General features: G+C 37.1%; 1 protein-coding gene across 1 annotated transcript in view; it reads left to right on the plus strand.

Moving 5' to 3' along the window:
• The window catches only part of LOC116500537 (ankyrin repeat domain-containing protein 31-like), a gene marked incomplete at its 5' end in the record, with an annotated part of 29,100 nt that extends 6,120 nt beyond the window's left edge, over positions 1-22,980 (plus strand). The window contains 9 exons of the mRNA XM_032205616.1: positions 224-368; positions 2,803-2,864; positions 5,331-5,845; positions 8,313-8,377; positions 11,400-11,531; positions 12,688-12,830; positions 15,331-15,490; positions 21,166-21,394; positions 21,912-22,980. Of these exons, the coding sequence (XP_032061507.1) occupies positions 224-368; positions 2,803-2,864; positions 5,331-5,845; positions 8,313-8,377; positions 11,400-11,531; positions 12,688-12,830; positions 15,331-15,490; positions 21,166-21,394; positions 21,912-22,980 (2,520 nt within the window). The remainder of the gene's footprint in view (positions 1-223; positions 369-2,802; positions 2,865-5,330; positions 5,846-8,312; positions 8,378-11,399; positions 11,532-12,687; positions 12,831-15,330; positions 15,491-21,165; positions 21,395-21,911) is intronic.
• Positions 22,981-23,264: the final 284 nt, after the last annotated feature.

The raw sequence follows: 23,264 nt of genomic DNA on the forward strand, positions 1-23,264 counted from the left end.
TACAATTTTTAAGCATAAAAACAAGATTTTAGAATAATTATGCATCTAGGAGAATACTTAAGATATATTAACTAGTAGAGGGAAGGACTATTTATTGTAGGCTTTAGATTTATTTTTAGTTGCTCATGTTCTCAAGTTCACCAGAGAGAAACATTTATAAAGAAGGAGTATGAAAAATATTGCCAGAAGAGAAACAATCTCAGAAAAAGCCTTGTTTTTCTAGGTGGCAGCATTATTGCTTTGGTATGGAGCTGATCCCTTATTAAAAAATGAGGAGGGGAGATGTGCATTAGAAGAAGCTTCTGACCAATCTATGAAGAGACTGCTTAAAAGCTATCTACTAAAATCCAGAGGAGATTCAGTATCAGGTGGGTATCCTGGTTTCAAGTAGGATAGAGTTAATTTTCCTCCTAGTAGCTGGTATGGTGCTGCGGCATTTAGGATGAGAAGAGTGCTGATTACACCCTGATGGTTTAATTGTTGCAGAGCAGTGCTTACACCAAGCCAAGGACATTTCAGCTTCTCGCTCTGTCCTGCCAGCGGGCAGGCTGGGGGTGCAGCAGGAGCTGGGAGGCGACAGACCCAGGACAGCTGACCCCAACTGCCCAAAGGGGCATCCCGTACCGTATGGGGTCATGCTGATAAGATAAGGGTGGCTAGCGGGGTAGGGGGCCGGACTGCTCAGGGTTAGGCTGGGCATTGGTCAGCATGTGGTGAGCAACTGCATTGTGCATCACTTGTTTCATACACATCATTATTAGCAGTACTATTATCATTATCATTATTATTTTCCTTTACTTTCTATCCTAATAAACTGTCTTTACCTCTACTCATAGGCTGCCATTTTTTTCCGATTCTCTCCTCCACCCCATGGGGGGTGAGGGGAGGGTGAGTGAAAGGCTGTGTGGTGCTTAGCTGCCCCCTGTGTTAAACCACAACAGTGGAGAAATTGTGCTGACATATTATCGTTATTTAATGAAGGAACTCAGAACATCCGTTTCACAATATTTCCCTAAATATAGATAGTAATTCCACGGACTTGACTTTAGTTAAGGCTTGGCCTTAGCTGCTGATGTTAGGGCAGGGACTAGGGTTAAGTTACAATTTAGGGGTAATAGTGTAGCTGAACTACCATAAAGACTGAGTTTGCAGGGTGTTGGTAGGAGAATGTTTAGGCTAAGACGAGAGTTGGATCCTGTACCGTCTTAGGAGGTAAGTTGAGAAGACAATTCAGAAGGGGCTGTTTGGTCAGGGGCAGATCTAAAGTAGTGCCACAAGGTAAGCCTTGATTAGAGGTGGAATTAGGACTGTTGGACCCTGATGAGTCTGTTTGGGATGTAGCAGATTTCAGTGTGGAAGGAATACCCAGAATAAACTTAGAGTCAGGGCTGTAAGAATCATATTGTGGCTTGGGTTGGAAGGGATCTTAAAGAACAGCTACTTCCAACCCCCCTGCCATGGATCACTAAATCAGCTTGCTCCGGGCCTTGTCCAACCTGGTCTTGAACATCTCCAGGGATGAGGGATCCAGTGCTTCTCTGGGCAACCTGTGTCAGTGCCTCACCACCCTCTGAGTGAAGAATTTCCACCTAATCTCTGATCTAAATCTCCCCTCTTTTAATTTAGAACCATTCCCCCATGGTTTTAAAGGAGTAAGGAGTGGGCAGAAATTACTGGCTTCAAATATGAGGGAAATAGAAATTAAAGCTGCTGGCAGGGATTGCTGTACTTAGGAGCTTAAGGCTGCTGTACTACGGTTTAAGGCTGCAGCCACCAAAAATCATCTTGATATTCTGATTCTTACAAAGATTGGTGGGATAGGACTATGTTCAAAATTAGGGTTTGGATTAGGATTTGGCCTAATCAGTGTTCAGTAGCTGGGCCATTAGGCTTGATTTAGGACTAAGACTGGCAGGAGCCACTGGACTAACAGTGATCCTAGGGCTAGAGTTAACATCTGGTAAGGGAGATTCCCAGAACTGTTAGAAAAAGAGTTACCATGCTGTGAAATGCCTGTTAAATTTGAGGCTGGTTCCATCATAGGTTGTTGGGCAAGAGTTGGGGTTCATGTTGCAGTGAAAGTAACAAAGGGTGATGAGCTAGATTTTTGTTCAATATGGCATGGCCAGTCTAGTTTTAAGAATACATTGAGAAAAAAATGAATAAATTGACTTGGGTGGATTAAATAAGTATATTAATATCTAAGGCCAGAACCTGGTAGCTGCTGTACTCTTTTTTTGCCATTTTGTCAGCACAGAGAGCAGCTGGAATGCTGAAGCAATCCACCAGCAAGGCACTGAACTGGTGCTAGGAAATATCCCTACTTGTTTGTATACCAATGGCCTGGCTTTAGCTACTTCATCCCCTTCCCTGCCAAAGTATGGTATGCAGGGAAAGACATAAGTATCCCATTATCACTGGCTCCAGAAAAGTCTCTTGGGAACCAGAGGTGCCTATTTTAAGTTAGGGAAGCATAGTAGCTCCTCTAAGTTTCAAAAAGAATTGCTCAAATCACTGATCTGAAAAATTTGGAAACATAATGTCAAACTCCAGTCCATCCTCTTCTGGTTTGTACGAAGTCCCTTCTGCAGTGAAGATTGGGCGTCAATATTTGGATATGTATTTGATGTATTGGTATGTTTTATATTCTAATAAAAACCCTGTGGCTTAGTAAGTTTCTCGACAGCTAAATGTGGTAGGTACTGTTGCACAAGATTTTGGACACAATACACAATATGTACAAAGCAAATAATTATGGTCCCTTTTCAGTAATCATTCCCTTCTGTCTTATTTTCTTTTCAGGTGGAGATGATGCAGAGAATACATTAAGTGCTCAAAGTGTAGATGATATAAACCTGCACCGGGTACATTTTTACAAAGATGTACAAAGAATTCTGATATTAATTTGATGCTGGACAGTTATGGGATTGCTAGCTCTCTTCAGGAAACTGAAGCAGACAACTGTTTCTGAAATGTGTTTCAAAAACAGCACATAATGTACTAGATGCTTTGTATCCAGGAGGGACTGAGGCAGGGTGACATTCTTGGCTTGGACTGGCGCACGCTTCGTTGGGTTAGAAACTGGCTGGATAGCCGGGCCCAAAGAGTCGTGGTGAATGGAGCCAAGTCCAGTTGGAGGCCAGTCACTAGTGGCGTCCCCCAGGGCTCGGTGCTGGGGCCGGTCCTCTTTAATATCTTCATCGATGATCTGGACGAGGGCATCGAGTGCACCCTCAGTAAGTTCGCAGATGACACCAAGTTAGGTGCGTGTGTCGATCTGCTTGAGGGTACGAAGGCTCTGCAGGAGGATCTGGAGAGGCTGCACCGATGGGCTGAGGTCAACTGCATGAAGTTTAACAAGGCCAAGTGCCGGGTCCTGCACCTGGGGCGCAATAACCCCAAGCAGAGCTACAGGCTGGGAGAGGAATGGTTGGAGAGCTGCCAGGCAGAGAAGGACCTGGGAGTGATGGTGGATAGTCGGCTGAATATGAGCCAGCAGTGTGCTCAGGTGGCCAAGAAGGCCAACAGCATCCTGGCTTGTATCAGGAACAGCGTGACCAGCAGGGCTAGGGAGGTGATCGTCCCCCTGTACTCGGCTCTGGTGAGGCCGCACCTCGAGTACTGTGTTCAGTTTTGGGCCCCTCGCTACAAGAAGGACATGGAGGTGCTTGAGCGGGTGCAGAGAAGGGCGACGAAGCTGGTGAGGGGCCTGGAGAACAAGTCCTACGAGGAGCGGCTGAGGGAGCTGGGCTTGTTCAGCCTGGAGAAAAGGAGGCTCAGGGGTGACCTTATCGCTCTTTTTAGGTACCTCAAGGGAGGCTGTAGCGAGGTGGGGGTTGGCCTGTTCTCCCACGTGCCTGGTGACAGGACGAGGGGGAATGGGCTTAAGTTGAGCCAGGGGAGTTTTAGGTTAGATGTTAGGAAGAACTTCTTCACTGAAAGGGTTGTGAGGCACTGGAACAGGCTGCCCAGGGAAGTGGTGGAGTCACCATCCCTGGAAGTCTTCAAAAGACGCTTAGATGTAGAGCTTAGGGATATGGTTTAGTGGAGGGCTGTTAGCGTTAGGTTGGAGGTTGGACTCGATGACCTTGAGGTCTCTTCCAACCTAGAAAATTCTGTGATTCTGTGATTTGGCAAACAGTTGCTGATCCTTGATGTTACTTGGGATAAGCTGCAGCCTCATGAAGATGCAAGACAGAGGCAATCAGCTGTCTCTCGTGAACAGTGGTTCTTACTGAGTTTTTGCAAGTGCTGTAGTGGTAATTTACAACAACCATGGTACATCAGTGCCTCTTAGTAGTTGTAGAAACCTGACTGAAACTGCAAAATATTGTCTGTCTGGTAGTACTTGGATAGCTGCTTCTTGCAGCCATGCATTAAATTGTATTTATTTGGTTTCGATAGGAGAAGATTAGGCAGCTACTGCGTTGCTCAAGGTTGCAGATAGCACAGTTCAACATACTAAACTTACTAAAGCATCAAAGTTTTTGCTTAAAATGAACAAAGAAATTTGTTAAAATTTACAAAAAAAATAAAATAAAATACAGTTCTTTGGGATAGTGAAGGCAGAAAACAATGGGAAAAAAAATAAAAAATATACACATTCAAAAACGCAAATATATCTGTTACTGATATAACAGAGGCTACGGACAAAACTAAAACTGCTCAGAAATAGTGTTACTCAGAGTTCATAAACATGAGAAATATTTGTCTTCTTTATATCCACCTGTATACCAAGGAACAATTAAATTACAGAAAACATGTTTCCCTGATGCTGGATGTAACAAAACAGGCATCACTGTTGTTGTTTCCAGTTATAATTGCTGCATTCCAGTTAATTCAGGAAAACTGAGCTTGCTAAATTGGACAGGACTGCAACAGGAACATGAATTCAACAGTGATAACAATGAAAATCAATTTAAAAAAAGAAAAAAGGCAGAAATGGCAGAAGTTCAGCAATTCTGCCCTAATAGGGGAGGTGATCACCAGTTTGTGTTTCTTTGCATCATTGTTTTCTGGATAAAAAGTGTGTACAGCATTTGGAGACTACTGATTTAAGAGAACCTGATTCTCAGTCAATATTTGCTTTGACTTCCTCTCACAATGTATCTGCTGTAAAGTCATAACAGGAAATCCAAGAATTAGGAGAGTGATCAACGTCTCAAGCAGAGTAACAGTAATAGTTTGACTGATGGGAATCTAAATACTGATATGAGAGTACCTTCAGATCAAATCATTTCTTTGCAAAACTTGACAAATAAATTTAATGTTGATGGAAATGAAATGAATAGGATCTGATTTTAAAACTTTCTTTGCCTTTGTTTGTACAGATTTCCTTACAGACAGATGAGTCTGTACTAGCAGGTGCGAAGCTTACTGGTACAGGGAGAGCAGACATATTGCAACAGACTACTGTAAATGAGGTGCAAAACATTCATATTGATATATTGGATGATGGAACCAGCTGCATTGAACAGACACCTCAAACAAATACAGAAGCAATTGTGGCACGTGAGCTTTCAGCAGCTACTAGTGGTGAAAGTGTTTCTAGAAGTCTTTCTAATTCTACTGGTGGTGCACTAAGTACCATTGAAGAAAAAGCTCCACGACCAGAGAAAGGATGGAGGATCCTGCTTAATGCAGAAGAAGGTGCTGGAGGCTGTCCAACTGAAGCAACTGAAAATGCTAGTAGTATAGAGATCCATTTTACAGCTTTACAACTCCATGAAAATGAAGCACATCAAATTAAACGTAAGAGTCAGGAGCTTCAGGAGGCCAACTCAAAATCAGGTTTGCATTTCAGTATTAAGACAGACAAGAAAGCTCCTTATTCATTTCAGACTGTGTAAAATGCACAGAAAGAAACCTCCCAGAAAATGCCTACAATGTTTTTATTTGTAAATAATTATTTTATCTGTTTGTTATAAGCATTCTGTGTATTTTACTTAAAAAAAAAAAAAAACACCAACAAAACACACACAAAAATAAAAAATCACAGCTGTGGATTTCCAGAACATGTTTATCGTCATGAATAAATGGCAAAAAAATGTTTTGGTACAGCCCACCATGCCAGATTAACTATTTGGTCATTTTTGCCTTTTTTTTTTTTTTTTGGGGGGGGGGGGGGGGGGGGGGGGGAGAGGCTATTTTATATAAATGTCTCCATTGTATTTATCAAAATGTGACCAGAATGTTTGTTGCATTAATCATTAATTAGAGTGAATTTCTTAAGCACCTTATTTTTTTAATACTTACAAATCAATAAAGGCCCTTTTTTCACAAAAGAATCTTTGACTCTTTTGGATTCAATCTCAGTACATTAACATACAGTGAATAGTGAACAAACTATTTATTATGTTAAAGTATTTTCAAAAATTGAGTGAGTACTGCAGTGGTATTTTAACCTAGACTAGGTGGTCATTTTAACATAAATTTTAACATCATTTAACACATTACAGTGTATTAAGGCATAGTTATTCCAAGTTCTTTTGTTAAAATGACAGGTGAAGGAGGGTTTGCTGGAATGAATGGAATAGAAGACATTGAAGAAAATGAAGAAGGAAGTAGAAAAAGCAATGTGTTCTCACAGTTAACTGAAGCAGAAGAAATCCAAACTAAAAAAATGAGATTAGACCTACAGGAGACAAGCCAAAAGACAGACTTGTGTTCTAGTAGCAGTAAATACAAGCTTTCATCTAATCAATCACAATTCAATCAAGCATCAGAACAGCTAACGTCTAAGAAATCAGGTGAAAGGTTAATTATATTTTATTGAAAGAGTGTTGCTGTTTTCTTCCCCAGACATACAGGAGGAAGGCTTCTTGTAATACCAGAGTGAAAGCATGGAAAAATGTGAATAGAATACTAAACAAATAGTCTTGTGAGTTACAAATACTTGAAATATTGCCAGAAGTCAGTTTTAAAGAATGGGTATTCTTACTCTGTTTTATGTACGTTGCATTCATCAGTCTCTTCAGCATGGTAATTGAGGAGATGCAGAATCATACCTGGGAGCTTTAAATAACACTAAATTGATACCCAGGTAACTAAGTTACTTAAATGAGAGTTTGATACTAAATTGGTCTTCAGTGAGGTATTTAATATATCAGGTAAAATTGCCTCTCAGTGTACCTGACACACATATATTCACTTATATTTTTATATACTATATATATTAGGCACTTATATTTTTATATACTATATATATTAGGCACTAATATATATTAGGCATTAATATATTATTTATATATTAAATCAGCATACACTTAGGCTGAACCTACTGCAGTAGGAGGCTCTAGTGCCCTGCAACAAGCTCTTCTGCCTGCTCATATATTTTTCTGTTTAAAAGTTTCATCACATGTGTTAAGACTTACATTTATTTTGAAGTCTTGCCTTCACCATAAAGCCCTGATCCAACAGATTATTCATCATAACCCCCAAGTATTTTTCAGTTACGTCTTTTTGATGTAAAAAAAAACAACAAAAAAAAACATTTTTTTTTCTGGAACCACCATAGTACTCAAGACTTATAAAACCAAAGCCCATTGTTCAGATGGGATGCCTCCTCTTTTAAAACCTTTGAATGTAATGTATCTGGACTGCTGATTCAGAAACGTTTATTTTCATTACATTTTGGCATTCTTCTTAATTTGTGTTGAAATGAGAAGTACCATGTCATTAAAAGACAAGAATTCCTTGTGTAGCTTTGCCTAGATGCAGAATGGAGTATTTGTCTTCATTGTTATCTCAGAGAATTCTGAAATTTCTGTCTGGTAATTACAGGTTTGAGGAATTTGTTTTTGCTTTAATATATCTGTAAATACTGCCTTTTTAGGATTTTTGCTGGCTGTGACTATTTCCTTGTATTCCTTTGTTTTTCCATATCATTCTTCTACAACTTACTTGTATTTTCTATTATACACATTTATATACACATTTTATACATTTTTTCATTTTTCATTTAATATTCCACTCTCTCCCAGGTCTCTAACCTGGCCTTCCTAAGCCAGACTTGACATGGCTTCTGTGAAAAGTAGTTGTGTCCTGCAAAATACTATTTCTGTTTCTACCTTTGCTGGCAACAATTGACTTCCTTTTGGTGACTTTGATCTTGATGCTTACTAGTTTTATATGTTGAATTAAGGAATCACCAACTAATCTTGGCAACATCCTGTAACAGTCATGATGCCATGACAAAATTAACAAGTAAACTACACAAGGTTCTTGCTGATCTTTTCTCTTTTATGGTCACAGTCTTCTTGTTCTCTTCCGTCTTCAGTTGTACAGAATTCTGTTTCCTTATTCTGTCTCAGGTGGTTTCTGTTTTTTGATCCATCTCAGGTTTCTGTTGTCTTGAACTTCCGGCCTGCAAGCTCTTGTATTCCTTTGGAAATGAAAGGGTGGGTGGAAAGCAGTCAATGCTTCTTTCTACTTACTGTTCTGCAATATTTGGCAGTGTCAATACTTAGCTTTCCTATCTCCAAATTGGTTCCTCCTGTTGTAGGAAACACTTTTTGCATCATTCTGGAAAGAAAACATGGCATAATTGATACATGGCACCATCTGCTTCTAATTATTGCAAGAATAAACACTTCTGACTATCATTCCTTTCCCTCTGAATGTCCTTCTCTGCAGCTCCTATGCTTCTGCTCAGTATTTATAGTGAGGTGTGTACACCTTGATACATTTTGGATTTTATTTTACTTTACATGTTTTATCTCCTTTACACATAATTCAGAATTTTAATAAACTTTATCCCAAACATGGGTCTTAAATTTTGGTGTCCTGTGGAATATCATTTCACAGATCACTTTTTTTTTTTTTTTAACTTTCTTTTTTTTAGGTTTGTTTTCAAGAGAGATTCTTTTTTTTTTCTGCTAAAATTTAATTATTTCCTTCATTGCAGAAGAACGTTGCTGTTTGACAGGTCATGGGAGAAAATGTAGCTCTTTTTATAACTGAATGCATTAATCACTTTGGAGACTGGGAAAATGGCATTCAGATGCAGCAGAAAAAGTGGAAGATAGGATAATGTTTCCTGGCTTGCAGCATTTTCACATGTTTTTGTTGTTTCATGCCTTTTCTTCATTAACTGGCTTTTGTATCTTAGCTGCTTGTTCTGTGTCGTAGTGACCTTCCTTATGCTATTTTATTTTTGAATAAATAATTCCTATTCCTAAATGGACACATACACAGTGCCACTTTTATCTACATTCAGTCACCTGTTAGGGTATCAACATTCATACTCTGCTTACAGAGAATTGATTTGTGGGAAAAATTACTCAGACCAGTGGTGAAGTATACTAATATCTGAAGAAGCTGTTGAAGTATTGCTGCTTAATCAAATCTGACTTGGCTACTGTAACCTCTCCACCTTGTCTTTGTTCTGGCAGTTACTAGATCTCGTATTTGCCAAGATCCTGATCCTTCCTGCTTATGATACACCTGGCAATGTACTTCATGGAAAACTATGATTCACATACCAATGTCACATTATGCTTTTGCAAATGTTTCCTAACAAGCATGAAGAATACTGTTGTACATCACAACTTAACTGGAAAACTTTGCAATTATTTCTGTTCACGTGCAACCAATATTGCTAAGGGTCATTAGCTTAATGTGCTGTTGTGCACCCCTTTTTTTTTTTTTCTCCTTCATCTCCATAAAGAGTCCCTAGGACATTTTCCCATGAATCAAAGGAAAAAAAAAAAAAAGCAAGGACCAGAAAGTGGATGATTGCTTTGGGAGTTCAGACCCAGAAGCTTTTAGACAAAATACAGTACATTATCTTACAGAAGAGTAGGTCTCAGGCTGGAGTATTTCCATAATGTGCTCCCTTCTGCATGCTCTAGAATCATAGTTTTCATTTGAAAAAGAAAGTCTTCAGCTATTTTGTTTGCCAATACGATGTGGGCCAAGCACATTCATTACAAAGCTGGCTGCCCAAATGCCTTTTGACAGGTTATAAATGGCCTATGTTGAGCTCTGTGCTGCCACGGTCTCACTGCAGCAGGATCTGAATGAGCTAAAGTTAATATGGATATATCCTCACCACATGTTTATCTTTAATATATTTGCAATATATCTTTCTTATGCTTCCAAACAGTCCTAGATGACAAGCTCAGTAGTTTACAATAAAGAAAACCTTGAAAAGACGGATTTTCCATGAGGCAGAAGGAACCTAAGCTGTCAAATCACAAAAGATGTTTGATAGCAATGGTTACTGGTAACTGAAAATATCTGAGAAGACAACTTATCTGATGAGAAGAGGAAAATGGGGATGCAGGGACTAATTGTTCATATAAATACTTACAAAAAATGGATAAGATTTGCAAAATTCTTACTTGAAGCCTGTTTTTCTTTTTTAGATGTATTTCAGATTTTTAAGAAATTGGGGAAAGGACCAAATGAATTATTATAATTTTTTTTTTTTTTTGAAACTCTGATAGCACAGTATTAAAACAGTAAGAACAGGATTTAAAAAAAAAAAAAAAAAGCTAATGTGTGGTAGAGCTTTTGAAGATTTATACATGCTTTGAATATTGAAACATGTCTTTTGGGGGCCTTACTCTATATGTAGAATTAATACTTTTTTAATCTGCTTTTTTTCTTTGTATCACCTCCAATTTTATGCCTGTTACCTGAAGCCTGAGAATTAGCACCTATTTGATCATATGATACTGTTTAAAGCAGACGTATTTTTTTTTGTGAACCAATAAGAAAAGGATTAAATCAAGTTTATTTACCCTCATGAGTCCAGTGCTGCACCGGTTTAATTAAAAGGCAGTTCAGCTGTGTTAGATGACATCAATCAAAAATATATAATTTGTCTATGGGATTTTGTCACATCATAGCTGTAGAAATATCTTCTGTAGAAATGTATGGCTTCCATAATAAAGAATCCAGAATGGAGAAGTGGTAATGGTCAACACTCCACTTTTATGTACTTTCTTAAATACTTCAATTTGCAAATTTAATATATCTGGCAGGTATGCCTGGTAACTTACAAGAAATTTATGGAGAAATGTGACAAGCTTCCTACCACGATATGTTATAAAACTATTCGACCTTGTTATCTTTTCAGTTCATCCCTGAACTGTTGTACCCTTCTTAAGTCATCTAGATCTGAACTGTGTATGTTTTGGCATCGAATGTGTTTGTTTTCCACACTATTATGCAGTACTTTTCTAAACTTTTGATATAGTCAGTTAATAGTACTGACTAATTAAGGTCACAGTATTGCACAAATTTACAGTAATCCAAATGAGTTAGGAAACTTAATCCCTCTTATAATTAAACGTTTTTTATTGTTCATTTTGAGCATCCAATATGTGTTCAGAATCTCCCCTATCTAACAGAAGGGAAGATGTAATTTTACATGTTACCTGTAAATACAACAGGTGGATCAAAGAAGAAAAAGAGAAATGAAAAAGGAGAAACTAAGCTGCATATTGCTGCTAGGAGAGGAAATTTGTCTTTGGTGAAAACTCTGATATCATCTGGAATTCTTGTCAATGAACAGGACAATGCAGGTTTGAATATGGCTCTCATGAACTTGTTTTAAATATAGTTTTATGTAACGTGTATATTTGGTTTTATGTAATTCATATAATTTTAATATAATTATGTATTCTTGATTTATTTTTGAGATTCTTGAAACTGTTCAACCACAATCCTGTAGCAAATAGCTTCTCTTCATTAGTGTTACATATTTATTAAATAAACACAGTTTGTATTTTTTTGTTCAAATGTTTTTATAACAATTACAAATAAGACATATTAATTCTTGGAAATATAGTGTTCAGCAGAGCAAAGGTGCTGTTATGACTGCATATTAGTGCTTATAAAGTCATACATGCACACGTACATTTATCACATACAGCATTTATACGAAGCCCTTATAGTGATGGGGTGTGTGACAAACTGTGGAGAGTTGTTCTATTTTTTATATTTATGACTACTTTAAACTCATTTCTTCTCTCCTGATGTGTGGGCTTACTGGTAAGGGTAAGTGTGTCTACTTTAGTATTTGATTCCAAACTTTTCAGATGGGTAAAGGAGAAGAGGGGAGGAAGTCATTTAGTCAGTTCAAGCAGTCAGTGAACCTCTGGATTTGTGCCGCGGAATGGAGCAAATGCAGCCTTTCCCTCAGCAGGGACATTAATCAGGGTATGCTCCTCTGTTGAAGAGCACACTGTCAGAGAGCGTATGGAAGGTTGGTAACTGTGAGACCTACAGCCTCTATTAAATTTGACTGGAATAGACCAGTGGCCTGGGAAGTTCAGAGGGAGCTGATGCTCTTGATGAATATATACTCATTTGTGAAGCACAATCACACGAATCGTATTTCCTTAGGAAATTTTCCTTGGGAAATAAGGGTAAAAATCATATAAATTTCTTACTCTTTCTACTCAACATTTTTTGTTTGTATCTTCTATTGTTTCTAGTGGTGTAGTAGAGAAGTAAAAAATATTTTTCTAGCTAATGCTGGATACAGTTTTCGCTGAAGTAAGCTGAATTACACAGGAAATAATTTATATTAGTATGGTGATTCTTTGTTTAAAGTTAGTCTTAAAGATAATAATCCAATGTGTATTTTAAAGCAAACACCGCAAAATTGTGTAATTGCTATTTAATGATTTGTGTGGATGTTTCCAAATCAGATCCATGTCGTCTTGCTTTGATTAGGTTGGACAGCACTTCATGAAGCTTCCAATGGTGGTTTTACTGAAGTGATCTTAGAATTACTGAAAGCTGGTGCTAATGTTAACAGCAGAAGCATGGATGGTGTTTTGCCCATACATGATGCTGTTTCTGGCAATTATTTGGAGGTACATTTTTCTTTTAATTATGCTACCTAAACCTGATGTCCAGGAGTGGGCCAGCAAAGTAAAATGCTGGTTTAAATAAGAAAAGTCAAAGTTACTAATACAATTTTAGTATTTTTAGTATTTTAATTAGTATATTAATTAGGAAATAAATATTTTAATTCGTATATTAATTAGGAAATAAATCAACATTCTTCGAGTTGATGAAAATGAGAATAATTATTATTTTTCAGTAGTGACAATTGAAGCTGTACAATCAATTGACATTTTCAGTCCAGTGTACAAATCAGCAAAGTTCATAAGCAATAAATAGTTCTCTCCCACAAATTGGGTGTCTTTAAAATAATACTGAAATATTGAGCATTCTAAATTTGAATTCTATAGATGTGTTTTGAGTTAGATAATTTTCCCATTAAATTAGATTAAAGCAAGCATAGTTTAACTCTCAAAATATAATTTTTAAAGGAAAATCATATTTAAAGACAAACGATGGATTTTTCCAAAAATTTAATCATTTCAGGCAAACATATTTGCCTGATTCGACCAAAAATCAATGAATAATTCTGGTACACCTACACATCCATATTTTGATATTTAGAAAATTAATGAGAAGAATTTAATTAAGTTTTCATGAATACACTTCCTATTGAAACATACAGGATTTGTAAAGATGTTTCAGAAGACAAAATACTGACTAAGAGATCTGAGATGTTTTGTAGGCTAGGGAAAGAAGAAAATCTTCACCTGTTAATGAAAAACTGGTTGCTTTTTAAAACAGAAGGCTTTGCTCATTTTTTGGTGGTGGTGAAGGTTTTTATTTGTTTTTTATTTGTTTGTTTGTTTTTTTCTTTACACGATGTAAATAACAAGTTAAGAAGTATCACAATAACCAAAGAAAATACCAGATTTATTCAAAAAGCAATATAAAAATATATTGTCATAATTTTTCACTTTTGTAAATCTTTCTGAACCATGAATATTTGCTTGATGCCCATTTAAAAATATTTCGATTTACTGTTAAGGAAATCCATCCAAAGTTCAACTTCATTTTAAGACTGTAGAGGAGATGTTGAAGTCTATTCAACAGACAAAGGAGGGGATACATTTCTAAGAGCATTTGACACTGCATGTATCTTACAAAAGTCCCTGCCAATGGCCAGTCTTCAGTTTGGAGCTCTTTAGTGATCATGCATAAAACTGGTTCAGGGAGATGATCAAATGGAAAACTAATCCTCCAAAAACAAGGCTTAGTTTAGATTAGCCCCTTGAGCCAGTTTAAGAATTGTGCTAGTGTAAGGAAAAGCATGGGTTGGGGTGGCACACAGTGGGTAGTGACTGGGATAACTGTCTGTGGGAATGTGGCCTATATGCATTTGGGTTCTCCCACACTGGAGAGTCCCAAATGTAGGCTGGGACTTCCTTACAAGCATGTACTTGGGGTTTATAATGTGCAAAGTAAGAAAACAGTTGTGGAAGCAGCTTTGTATCCATGTGTAACTGGTAAAACACACTCCTCCAGCTCAGCCAAATGTCTGCCTTTTATTTGAACAAACAAATAAATAAAATGTTGTTTTGGCACAGTGAGTTCCAGGGAACTGAGCATAGAAAGATGATGCCAGATTGACTCAAACGTACCTCCTCTATTTCCATCAAAAGAGCTGATTTTTTGTTGTATTTATCTTTTCTGTGAGGCATCCCATTTATCTTCTCTGTGAGGCAAGATAATATGAAGGAGGCGATTTCACAGTCCTGGTACCTAACTGTCAGTAAGATTCTTGAAAACATGCAAACTATTATTCAGTATTTGTGGGCAAAACCAATAGAGAAGGTTATGACTGATTATGCCACTACTTTAGAGGCAGCACCACGGATTTTGAAATTCCATGGGGTGTTCTTCTTTTGGTATTTAACAGTATTCTGAATATTTGCAATGTAAGAAAATTAGAAGTGTTAAAAATGAGAAATCATATGTATGAAAATTCTTTACTATCCAACCTCTGGCCCCCTCAATGCTTTCATATGAGCTCAGTTTTAAAGGGAAATGATTCCACAGATGCCACTAATCTCTTTTCCACATTTTAAAAGTAAGCAGATGTATAAGTGATTTTGAATTAGAGAAGAAATCAGAGTGCATAGCTGAAAGACAAAAAACTATTAAATGTCTTGAGAAAAAAAAACAAAAAAAACCACCACCACTGCCAACAACAACAACAAAAAAACACTTTTCTGCTCTTTGTTCACAATAAAATTCACCAGTTTCTATTATTTAGGTCTAGGATGTTTTGTAGCTACTGTCTACTCTAGTGATTCACAAGTTGTCCTTTTAAAATTTGTTATTGTAAAGAAAGAAGGATAAAATAAGAGCCCAAAGAACTTGGCTCTACACGTGTAACAGGTTTTAGGGTATCTTATTTGCACCTTTGTTACTCGTGGCTTACCATAGCTAGTTGTGGTATACTTCTACATCAAGAATAATCACAATACAAATTATAATATGTAATAGGCAGCCAGGATTCTACTACAGCATGGAGCAAATCCCTGTGAGAGAGCCAGTTCTGGGAAAAGTGCTTTGGATGAAGCTTGTGATGATGAAATGAAAGAACTGCTTAAGTCTTATGGTGCTATGGACTCTGTACTTCCTGTTGCAACTGCTGAGGTTACAGGTATGTTGGTTTCGTAATGTAAAAAATAGGATTATCATGTAAATCCTAGGGTCTGTAGTCTTAGTGCAGAACTGTGCATTAGATTGCTGCTGATTTGCAGAGCTGCATACTGTCTGGCACAGGTATGTTTAACTCTGTTAACAACTGATTAGGATTTATTTATTTATTTTCAGAAAATAGGCTGGTGGAGTCACCATCCCTGGAAGTCTTCAAAAGACGTTTAGATGTAGAGCTTAGGGATATGGTTTAGTGGAGGGCTGTTAGCGTTAGGTTGGAGGTTGGACTCGATGACCTTGAGGTCTCTTCCAACCTAGGAAATTCTGTGATTCTGTGATTCTGTGATTCTATGTTGTTTGTTTTTTTTTTTTTCCTCCTGAGAATCTAAGGAATAAGGACATATTTGGCTCTTCAGATTTTCATTGGCTTCCATACTTTCTTTTACAGGACCTTTGTGTTTTGTTTTTTTTTTTTTTTTTTTTTTTTAAATTGTAGCTTTAAAGACTATGCTGCCTAAAACCAATCTCATTTGCATATACAAGATATCTTTTTTTATAGTATGATCTGACATTACATTTTTGTAATCTGTGTGAGCTAATTTAACCTATGGTGCAATTTCCTCCTGCACTTTCATTTTTAATTATATTTCTTCTTCTTCTTCTTCTTTTTTTTTTTTTTTTTAATTGCAAAGAGACGAACTGTCTTAGGTTAAGAAGAGCAAAAAGTTGTTCTGAGTGCTGCAAAAATGATGATGCAGCTTTGAAGCGACAGAATGAGAAATCCTGTGTGGTGAGTATGGACAATAGAAGAGTTTTGTTACATTGATTCATAGTGTAGTACTGTATAGCATCATTTACTGACTGAATAACATAAAAATGTCTGAATAACATTAGAATCTATGTAAAGAACAGTATGATGCTCAGTAAATAATAAATTTGTGGATTATCACTTCTCTCAGTTCATGATTTCCATGTATTTATACTTATTTTGCAAATAGTAGACAACATATAGATATTTTTTATTCCTTATATGAATAGAAAAAGGTGAGGAATCCTGAGCCTTTTCAATACATTTCCAAAATGGCTCTTTGAAAGTGTAATGATTTTTCTTCATAATGAAGGCATTTAGAAATTGTTTAATCTTTGTTTAAAACACCAGCAAAGACTTTTGCACAAGTTTTATGTGCAAGTTTTATGTTTTACCCATATGCTATATGTATGTTGTCTAGGTGATAATTTCATGGTGAAATTCACTATTTAATCCCTGCAGTGCACTCAGAGGTGGGACTCTGAGCAAAGACAAGTCTGAACTCCTGGGCAAAACCAGGCTGTGAAAGCCCCTTGCAGAGCATAGCTTTAGTACTATGTGTATCTGTTGTATCAGTGCCCCCATGACCTTCTCACAGAAGCTGCTCCCGACCTGGAATGACTTGAGTCCACCAGTACTTACCCTGCAGGCCATGCAGGATATGGTGCATTTGACCCTACTTCTTGCTATAACTCTTGTATTTGTTAACAGGAGTCTGTTGTAGCCATACAAGATACCAAAAAGAAGCAGAAAGAACTGTTGCTACTTGAACTGAGAACTTCCAAAGATGCAGGTTGATGTAAATTCAAGTTGTTTCAGTTATTTTTTGTAAATATCTAATATCATCACTTTAGAAATAGTATTGCAAGTAACAAGTAATGGTATTTACATATCTCCTTTGGAATATATAGTTTGACAATAAGAATTTAATAGCAGTTCCCAGATAAGTGTATTTACTTGAATAGAATCATAGAACTATAGAATATCCCAAGTTGGAAGGGACTTACAAGGATCGTTGAGTCCAACTCCTGGCTCCACACAGGTCTACCCAAAAATCAGAATTCAGACCATATGACTGCGAGCATAGTCCAAATGCTTCTTAAACTCTGATAGGTTATGGTGCTTTGACTCCCTAGGGAGCCTGTTCCATTGCATGACCACCCTCTCAGTGACAAACCTCTTCCTGATATCCAGCCTGAACCTCCCCTCTCACAGCTCGACTCCATTCCATTGGGTCCTATCGCTGGTTCCCAGAGAGCAGAGCTCAGTGCCTGCCCCTACGCTCCCCTCGTGAGGAAGCTGTAGACTGCGATGAGGTCTCCCCTCAGCCTGCTCTTTCCCAGGCTGAACAATGCAAGTGACCTCAGCCGCTCCTTGTATGTCTTCCCTTTTACTTCCCATTTACAAAAGAATGAATGTAATAATAAAAAAGGGAAGCATGCCACTTGGAGGCATGAAAATATTATATGTTTCAAATCAACTTAATCATATAAATAAGGATCATCAGATAAAAATGCACGCTGTTGGTCAGTGACAAGTATGAAATTCTTTCGGAGCCCCTCCATGATCAGGAATATGTGCCTGTAATAGTAAAAAATAATGGATGCAGCATTTTCATTCTCGTGCAAATGCACTTTCAGGAGCCTAAAATAATTTATGAGGGTAAAAAATACGGCAAACATTATTGATGATGGGCAGTTTCAGAAATGCTGGTGCCTGGAGGTGTAATTTGTCTTAGTCTATCAAATCTCAGTTCAGATTAGTCTCAAGAGACAACTAAGTGACCCTGACTTCCTAAAACATCATGATGCTGGTGCTGCATAGCTGTTTAAGCATATTGTGTCTGTGCCACAACTGTTTAAGTGGCAAAGCTTGCTGCAGGAAGACTTTTGACAAAAGAGTCTCTCCAGCTGCCTCTGCCAGCTAGATGGGACTGTGTACTTTGCAGCAGATCATGCACATTAAAAAGTTTTGCTTCCTCACAGAAAAGAAAGTTTTGTTTATTTATTTATTTCCCTGAAAATAGCTTGGAGCTTTCAAATTATATTTAAAATATACCTTCAAAAGCAAATATTAAATATGGAATTGTGCAGATTTGTAGTCTCCAAGTCAAATGTACGGATTATGAGCTGTTAATTAAAATCATATTTGCTTGAAAAATGTTCGACAAAGAGACATATGATAGGCAGAAATCTGTATGCATGTTAAAGCTTTGTGCATGATAAGGCTGAAACAAAGATCTATGCAATTTCATAAATGAGGAAAAGAAAAGTATCAGACTATTACTCTTTAGGGATATGAATGAAATGAACATGATGATTGGTATAGACTGCTGACTAAGACGTTAATAATGTAGCACCTCTTAAATAAAATCATGGTTACTGCCTGTGGAGAAGCTCAAGACTGAACAAGAATATAGGATTATATTGACAAATTTACAGCATAGAATAAAACCATCAAGGTGTTTACATGGAGTACAATTTACTCTAAAAAATAGATTCAAATTCTCTACTAAGTTATCTTAAGCTTACATTTGAGGGTTATGAGGTACTGGAGCTGGTTGCCCAGAGAAGCTGTGGATGCACCATGCCTGGAGGTGTCTAAGGCCAGGCTGGATGGGGCTTTGGGCAGCCTGGTCTGGTGGGATTTGTCCCTGCCCACAGCAGGGGTTTGGAACTAGATGGTGTTTAAGGTCCCTTCCAACAAACCATTCTGTGATTCTATGATTAATAACAGTAGTATTTTAATATTTTTTCTAGTGAAAAAAATGAGTACTGGTAGATACTGTGAAGTAAGTTATTGGAAACATAAATGCAATTTTAATAATATAATTATCCAGTTTCTGTGGTAATGGAGATTTCATATCTCCTCTTTTATAATCTTAGAAATGAGATTATATGTTCACTGTATTATTCCAGTGGTATCTCCTGATCATGACTTCTGAGCTCTCTTTTTGATATCTGTCTAAGAAAATAAGAGATATAGAGAAGAAATTTTAATCATTCCTCTTATTTCAGAAAAATATGGCTAACAAATGTGACAATTTCTAATCATATTTTGTCTTGTACTATGTATTAGATAGTATGTAGGACTGTGATACATATGTTTTTAGCATATATTAAACTAAGATCAGTCTAAACTCATCAAACTGTTTTATAATACTAAAATACGAATGTTTTATCTACCTTCTTACACTTGTGTAACTTCTGCATGGAGCCTCACATACCGTTATTGTTATGCAACTCCTTGCAACACAAATAAACTTCAAAAAAGTTTCAGTTCTTACCAGCCACAGGGCAGTTCTTTAATCTGTCCTGTTCTCATAATGACTTTCTAGGCTAGGCACTTGCACCTCAAAATTTTCTGATACTCAGACTACTTCAGTTTAAATTGAACTTGTGTTTAGTTCTTCCTGGGAGCATTTTCTTTGGAAATTCTCTACTTGTAAATAGCTTTTAATGTGAATGACTGTATTAGGTTATGCTGTAAAAATATGTTTGTACTTTAGCTGTGCATTTGCTACATCAAAAATGTTATTACTATTATTATTTTCTAATTCTTATTGCCATCATAATTTTGATTATATCAAAATATTGGACAGATGTGTATGTCCAAAGGCTGTGTCAGATACAAAATACTTTGAATGAAATGTTTGCAAAACAGAAGACAGAAAGGGATGCCCTTGCTAAAAAATACAGGTACGTGGAATACAAGGTTTATATTTACAGGAATTCTTTAAAGCAGTACTGATAGATGTAATTAGAAGTATACAGTAGTGTGAAAGCAAAAATACGTGCTCCTCATTCAGATTTTGCTGAGTCTTTATCGATATTGGCTTCAGTTACTTCCAGTAAGAGGTAAATTACACAGAATATGTAAAATATGAGAAAGAAAGACAGTTTTATGTGAAGAGAAGTTAGGGTTCCAAACTATCCTTGTGAACAAGCTAGTGACTGAATTAAAAAACAAGGGCAATGTAATTAATTTAATATTTTCACAGTTTTATCTGTCTTCTAATAATGAGAATTAAACTGTTCTAGAGAAAAACGATAAAAATTTCTGGGTATTGCAGATACCCTGCAGCTAATGCAACAGCTGTCCATCAACAGTAATGAGCCAAATTACATTATATTTCCTTTTTATTATTTATATGGTATAAAGTTTATTTTAAACTAATTAACATAAGCTTTTGCCACTCAAGATATGAATATACAGAATATGTGGAAGCATCATCATGTTTTTTTATCTTTCTGTTATTCACTTAGTTGGCCCAGGGAGAGATACTACTTACATGTATACTTCTCTATTTCAGTATGTTCCTTTGAAGATATTAAAATGTTTCTCTCACCTAAGAAAAATGAGGGGAAAAAAGCACTGTATTTGTCAGTGGCTGTAAATTGCTTTGCCTTTGTCATTCTAGTTGCACTATCTTTGCTTTGTACTTTCTCTTCAGTTGCAGCTTCTTTCTGTGCCTATTTGGCAATAAAGCAACAAAACTTCCCAGAGAAACAGTGCTAGAAAAATGTGTGGAGCCTCACAGGCTTCTGTGGTATTCTGTAGTTGTCAAGACTTACTAATATCAGTGATCAATGATATGCTGATACACTGATCAAATCATGGATGCTAAGCACATGACAGCAAGCAGTACCACAGTCAGAATGGAACACCAATACAGTCACATTGTTATTTATCTGTCCTTGTTCTGTACGAACTAGTCTTGCTGTACCTCTGTCCTGATCCCCTCTACAGCCTCTCTTTTCTCGGATTGGGATAGTGTTACTTGCATGGCATCTCTGCTGTGGGTGGAGTTAAAAGCAAATTGCACTGCTGTTCCTTTGCCCATACTTCGTGGTATTCCTCTGTCTTTCCAGCAAGGAGACAGAGCAATGGTGCAATCAATTGTCTCATGAGGGGAGATGAGGAGAAAAGAGTATTAGGCCATGCTGGTGGTTCTTGTGCCAAAGGAAGTGGGAAAACAAGGAATTCCCTTCTATCAGGAGGTGAATCCCTGGAAAGAGTCTTACAGGGAGACCAGCTCAACCAGGACCAGTTCAACCAGGAAGCAAGACTTGATGAAGGGAAAGAGATTTCCAAACTGACGTACAGCTTCCTAAAATGCTTTTGTCTGAATGGTCATGTGATATTATTACAGTTTTGGTGTTCACTAAATGTTTTACAGTGGAAGACCATAAAAATGTCTTGTAGTACTTCCATGCTTCCTTTAGAAATTCATTCTAAGCTCATTGTAAAAGGCTCCAAACCTGAGCTGCAAAGGCTTTGAATTCAATGAACCATCGCTACTTGCAATGATAAAAGGCTGGCCAATGGTAATAGAGACCCAGGTTAGATTCTAGGAGTGAAGGGTGGTATAAGTTTTTTTTCTGTAGTTTTGGTGCTTTCATGCTACATCTAGACAGAATTATGCAGTTTGTTGTATGAAACCTTGGATCCGAACCATAAACTTTATACATGATTATACGTTGTTCAAATTTTAAATGTTGGTATAGTCCTTGGAAATCTACTTTGTTTTTAGTGAGTTACATATGTTATACTGTTTTTGTTCTCTGTTCATAGTAACTACGGGGTCTTTAAATGTGACTTTTCTAATTTTCTGTAGGGCTTCAGTGGAATCTTTTAAGAAGGGAGCACTGAGGGAACAAGTAGTTAACCTTGCTTCCAGGCAAAAGAGTCTGTTGACTGTTGCCCAAAACCAGGAGGAGTTAGTCCAGAAAATACAAAATTACAGAAAAACAAAGCAAGTATTCAGAGAAGCACAGTTAGAGCACCAATTCTCAAACACAGTTTTTTCCTATGGAAATGGTAAAGGACCAGGTTTAGCTGCTGATGAAATCATGCATCCTGATGTAGTTATATCTGATACAGGGCCTGGTGCCAGCATGCCTAATGGAAACAGAGTAGAAGCACATCTCTCTTTAGAAAATAGATTTTCAGCTCAGGAATGCAGCCAACATCCAAACAACTGCTTGGCTGAGAGAGAAGCAAATAAAGAAGCAATTAGAAGCAAAGAGGTTTCCGATCATACTTCTACATCTAAAAAGACGATAAGAAAATACCCCTTCAATACTATGTCAAATGCTGTAGAAGTGGTGACTGTGTCTTCAGAAACTGCTGGTTCCACTACTGAAACAAAGAATTCACAGCAAAATAACATTGATTGTGTAGCAGTTGCAGAGCAAGGAAACAAGTCTTTACATCCCACTTCAGTGACCAACACATTAAATATTTCAGAAGCCCGAAGCACTGTTGTCAATAACAATGTTTGTCAGCCAGGCAGTGACTGTCAGCAGGTTCTTACAGATGAGGATTTACACAGATATGTAAATAAGAAAGAAGTTTTCCAGCAGCAGCACCAGCAAGTAATTGTGTCAACATCCACAGAGAACTTTCCAAATACTCTGCAGAAAATGATCTTTCAGTGCAGTGAGAACCCATTTAATGACAACTTAGTGCTTACAGATCTTACAGCAAACACAGATTATCCAGCAAGCCTTAGTAAGAAATCTTCCCAGGGCTATAGTTATCAGGAATGTGAACAAAAACAAGTGAAGTATGAAAGAAAAAACAAGAAGAAGCTTCAGTTGATAGATCTTCTTCAGTTGGGAAGGATTAAGCCAGGAGAAAATGTTTTAGAATTCAAACTGCAGGTAATTGTTGAGATAGAATAATGCTAATATTAGCAAATAATTAAAAAACACTAAAATGGGGAAACAGCAGTCTGTATCTTCAGCTTTTGGTAGTGAAAAAATTTATGCATTAGTTATGGATAATTTTTTATGTGTTTTGAGGGAAAATGCTACATATAATGTATTCTGTTATCCCATGGCTTTAACGCCCAAAACACTGAATATGTAAAGTTTGTGCTTAACTTTGCATTATTGGTTTCTTAGTATTTCCTATTGCTAAAAAACAGGGTGGAATTGCTAGTTGGTCTACATTGTGTAATACCCAG

Source organism: Aythya fuligula, chromosome Z, assembly GCF_009819795.1.
Source record: "Aythya fuligula isolate bAytFul2 chromosome Z, bAytFul2.pri, whole genome shotgun sequence".
Lineage (NCBI taxonomy): Eukaryota > Metazoa > Chordata > Aves > Anseriformes > Anatidae > Aythya > Aythya fuligula.